General features: G+C 42.4%; 2 protein-coding genes across 2 annotated transcripts in view; both read left to right on the top strand.

Annotated features, from left to right (window-relative positions):
- Positions 1-4,870, top strand: part of cacna1fb (calcium channel, voltage-dependent, L type, alpha 1F subunit) — a 44,761-nt gene that overhangs the window by 15,980 nt on the left and 23,911 nt on the right. The gene's annotated exons all lie outside the window — the stretch shown is intronic.
- The window catches only part of LOC141000108 (voltage-dependent L-type calcium channel subunit alpha-1D-like), a 9,287-nt gene continuing 4,977 nt past the window's right edge, over positions 561-4,870 (top strand). Inside the window, exons 1-5 of the mRNA XM_073470740.1 lie at positions 561-687; positions 795-947; positions 3,012-3,208; positions 3,309-3,412; positions 3,519-3,678. Of these exons, the coding sequence (XP_073326841.1) occupies positions 561-687; positions 795-947; positions 3,012-3,208; positions 3,309-3,412; positions 3,519-3,678 (741 nt within the window). The remainder of the gene's footprint in view (positions 688-794; positions 948-3,011; positions 3,209-3,308; positions 3,413-3,518; positions 3,679-4,870) is intronic.

Here is a 4,870-nt window from a genome sequence, read left to right as displayed (position 1 = left end):
GTGCTCTGGGAAGAGAGGCCAAACCAAAACTGAGACCACAGTGCCTTGTCTTAAAGCCTGCATCTGCTACAGCGCTGCGGCGGGAGCTGTCACTCAAACCCATGAAATCAGGACACACATAAAGTGAGGAACAGAGGTGCCAGCGTGCCAGCGTTTATGCCGCGGCGTGCCACCGGTGGCACGGGTGCCAAAGGTTGCCGACCCCTGCTATATTGGTTACTGAAACGTGAGTGTTTGAAATAACCTTTGTGGCCATTCGATTAGAGTTTACGATGCATTAAAGGGCTCCAAAATGTATCTGTCAGACCAAAATGATTTTTATGTTTTTATTAATTGATATCGGATCATTTGAATCTGCAACCCAGCCGCATTCACACCGACACATTAATGTATGCAGATGACACTGTGCTGTCAATCATCTTTGTTTTTCCCTTGTTTGCTCTGTTTTCATGATCAGAGTGTTTCTGCAAGATGGATTTTAAACATCGAGCTTTCTCTTCTTCTTCTGATGTTTTTGCTGTCTTTGTTTGTGCAGGTTATTCAGCGTGGTCTTGGAGACTATGACTCATAAATCTGATGTTCAGGCGACGACTCATCACGTTCCGGGGAAACCTGGAGGTTTGGACGTCAAAGCTCTGAGAGCCTTCAGAGTCCTGAGGCCCCTCAGACTGGTTTCTGGAGTCCCCAGTGAGTTTACTGGACTGCTGTGTGTGTGTGTGTGTGTGTGTGTGTGTGTGTGTGTGTGTGTGTGTTCTGTATTGTTGTACATGTGTAAAGCTGTGTGTGTCTGTCAGGTCTGCAGATTGTGTTGAACTCTATCATGAAGGCGATGGTTCCTCTGCTCCACATTGCTCTGCTGGTTCTCTTCGTCATCATCATCTACGCCATCATCGGCCTGGAGCTCTTCATAGGACGCATGCACAGGACCTGCTACTACATAGGATCAGGTAGGTACACACACACACACACACACACACACACACACAGGGGCAGAGGGAGATCAGACTATTTCCAGGCCAACTCTGTGATCAGAGCTTGAAATAGCTTCACATTAAAGGAACAGTTCACAGTAATCTAAGTCAGAACATTTCTGGAGCTTCACAGTGAAACAGAGTTGCAGCATTCTGCTGAACAGCTGAAGCAGCTGGAGATGATTTAAACATCAGATGTCTCCACACAGCTCGTCTGCTGTGATCACAGAGATCAACCTGATCTGAGGAGACCAGATTCACAGCCTTTATTAACATGAAGTCTTCACTGGAGCTGCTGAGCTAACAGTGTTAGCTAACAGTGTTAGCATGCACCCCGTCTGAAGTGTGAGGGTGTAAGTAACATGTTTTTGTAAAAGCCCTGAAAAGGGAGTATTTGAGTGAAAGATGAACGGACACAACTTTCCTCAGATCATGTATATAATGACTGAATTATCACACATACACACATCACACATACTATTAATACAAACACCAGTATGACAATGTGTACAATTCTCCTGCTGAATATCTACCAGTGTTGCCACAGTTACCTTGAAAAAGTAATCTGATTACTCCTTTAAAAAGTAACTTAGTTACTTTACTGATTACTTGTTTTTAAAAGTAACTTAGTTAGATTACAAGTTACTTTTGAGTCAACCCTGTTTAAGGGCAGCATTTCCTCTACAACATACCGCCCGACCAACTTCTTCAACTCTCCCCCACTGACTGAAGTCCAGCTTTTGTTGTTTGGGAGGTGGGGGACCTCCTGCAGAAGTCGAGGCCGTGGCTTTGCTCGCAGCTCTCTGCTTAACACCACCTGGTGGGACTTGCTCTGTAAACTTAACTGTGCTGTGCTGCGACTCCAAATGTTTCTTCAAATTTGACGTCGTGTTTTTGAAGCTTGATAGTACTTTGTCGCCAGCACAGAGTGTACAACGAACCTTAATATTCTCATCTTTATTTGACACGAACTCAAAATAATGACTGTATTTCCAGCTCGAAAATGCGCATCTCTCACCTCCCTCCATTGTTGTTGTGTTTGTGTTGCTGCGTGGTGTACACGTGAGTTGCCCTCATGCTGAAAACGTGACACTCCCCGAGATGCAAGAAGAAAGCAAAAATATATATTTTTACTAAGGAAAATGACAAAAATAATAGTAACGCACGGTGACTTGAATAAGTAACTTTAATCTGATTACTGGTTTGGAAATATTAACGCGTTAGATTACTCGTTACTGAAAAAAGTGGTCAGATTAGAGTAACGCGTTACTAAGTAACACGTTACCGGCATCACTGATATCTACAGAACTGAAATACGACTATACTGGAATATTACCATAGTAAATGTACATCAAAACATCTATTATGTCACCTAGTACTTGTATTAATTAACCAACTTTAAATACCAGTGATAAAGTAAACATAACATGTTTACTTTATCTTCTAATATACTGATAACATATTGCAACTCACAATTTACAGTAGTACACTCACTCAGTAACATTTCAACAACATAAATATAGAATAGCCGGCACACTACAACACTAGTCACATAGTTTTTCCACGGCCATGAGGTACTACTATTCCACAGACGACGTACGGTAGCATTAGCATTAGCATTGCAGGAGGTTAACGTGGCTAGCTTAATCGTCGTCAGTTAAACAGCTCCATAACGTCACACTACACGAACATACTGTATTACCAATAGTTTCCTGAGCACATATACACATTCACCTAACACACTAGTAAATATTAACCGTTATTATGAGGAACTCATACCTGAAAAGGGAGTGTTTGAGTGAAAGATGAACGGACACAACTTTCCTCAGATCATGTGTATAATGACTGAAGGGAGGACGCGAGGTGTTCCTTAACATTACTCAAAAGTGCTACACTCCCTCTGTTGGATCCCACTGGTAACTACTGTTTTTTTTACTACTGCTGGTGAATGAATGACTTTTTGAATATCTGAGATTTAAAATATAATTTCTTAACGAGCAGATTAATAATCTCCACTCTTAATTTAATCTCTTGTTCCAGATAATTACGTGGAGGACGACCCGGTGCCGTGTGCGTTTGCCGGTCACGGTCGTCAGTGTAACATTAACGGCTCGGAGTGTCGGGGGAGGTGGGACGGACCCAACGGAGGAATCACCAACTTTGACAACTTCTTCTTCGCCATGTTGACGGTGTTCCAGTGCATCACGATGGAGGGCTGGACTGACGTCCTCTACTGGGTAGAAGCCTCCTGCTCTCTATGTCCTCATGTGGTAACAGACCCAACTGTCTGTCTTCTGTCTCACTGTCCTGACTGTGTGTCTCTGTGTGTGTGTGCAGATGAACGATGCCATCGGGTTTGAGCTGCCCTGGGTTTATTTTGTCAGTCTGGTGATTTTCGGATCGTTCTTCGTTCTCAACCTGGTTCTGGGAGTCCTTAGCGGGTTTGTCACCTCTCTGATGAAATGTTTTAGTTTCACAGGTCTGTTGAGGCTCGCTGGTGTTTGTTTAAGGTTTAAATATTGTGTGAACGTTGTGTGAACGTTGCAGAGAGTTCAGTAAGGAGAGGGAGAAGGCGAAGGCTCGGGGAGATTTCCAGAAGCTGAGGGAGAAGCAGCAGATGGAGGAGGATCTGTGTGGGTACATGGACTGGATCACTCAGGCCGAGGACATGGACGAACTGGACGAGGACGGAAACCCACGTAAGACAGTGTGTGTGTGTGTGTGTGTGTGTGTGTGTGTGTGTGTGTGTGTGTGTCCTTCAGCAGTGCCTCGTTTATTAACACTTAATTAAAACATCAGTCAGTGACATCAAGTTAATGGATGTCAATTAATGAAGCCAATTAAAACTCATTAGTGGGTCAGTGAGACAGAAACTCATCAGATGTCAGCTGTGACATCATCACCAACCAGTGGTGGAGTGTAACTAAGTACAATTACTACTTTACTAGTACTGTACTGAAGTACAGTCTTGAGGTACTTGTATGTTACAACTGTACTTTTACCTGAAACTGATGTGAAAGATCCACATTCACATGAAAACTCAGCTGGTTTCATGTCTTTTATTGACACATGATGAGTGAGTCAGTATTATCAGCGGGTACCGGCCCGTCACAGACGGATCTGTGTAAATGTTTTTCTGTATTGGTCAATATGAAACTGTTTGGTTTGACAGAACATGATGTCAGAAAAGATCCTTGAGTTGGTTTATAATTATTACATTTCCAGTGAAGTTTACTGTATACGGGCCGATATATGGTCCTGAGAATTCTTTACTCCTTAATATCAGCGTTGGTATTGATCCAAACATCATGTATCAGTTGGGTTCTATATATATATTCATATGTGTACAGCAGGGGTCGGCAACCTTTGTGACATGGAGTGCCAGTTTGAAATTTTCTTCTCATCTAGTGTGCCATTATCAACAATAACGCAAAGTTAAATTATGACACAAAATACAAAAACATTTCCAATATACCTGGAATTTTATTCCATCCATAGAGCACATCTCAAAACACATAAACATTTCATAAACATAGTGCTCTGGGAAGAGAGGCCAAACCAAAACTGAGACCACAGTGCCTTGTCTTAAAGCCTGCATCTGCTCGAGCTTAATAATCATAATAATAATAATAATAATAATAAAAAAGTGCAACTGTATCTGTACTGTACAGAACTGTAATCCAGCTGTTTTCTGAGCTCTGACATTTTCAGCCATTTCATCGATACGTCGCTGAACACTTCTAGCTGACTTGGGAATGTCCTTTATTCGTGACTTGATCGTTTCTTTATTTGGCAAGCTTTCAAAAACAGCATCTGAGCAACTGAGAAAAGCCTCCTTAATAAATTCGCCATCCGTAAACGGCTTCCCATGCTTTGCAATGCAATGCGATAGCTTGCTT

This window comes from Pagrus major, chromosome 7 (genome assembly GCF_040436345.1).
Source record: "Pagrus major chromosome 7, Pma_NU_1.0".
NCBI classification, from domain to species: Eukaryota; Metazoa; Chordata; class Actinopteri; order Spariformes; family Sparidae; genus Pagrus; species Pagrus major.
Note: the sequence above shows the minus strand (reverse complement) of the source record. Positions and strands in the feature narration are given on the sequence as shown.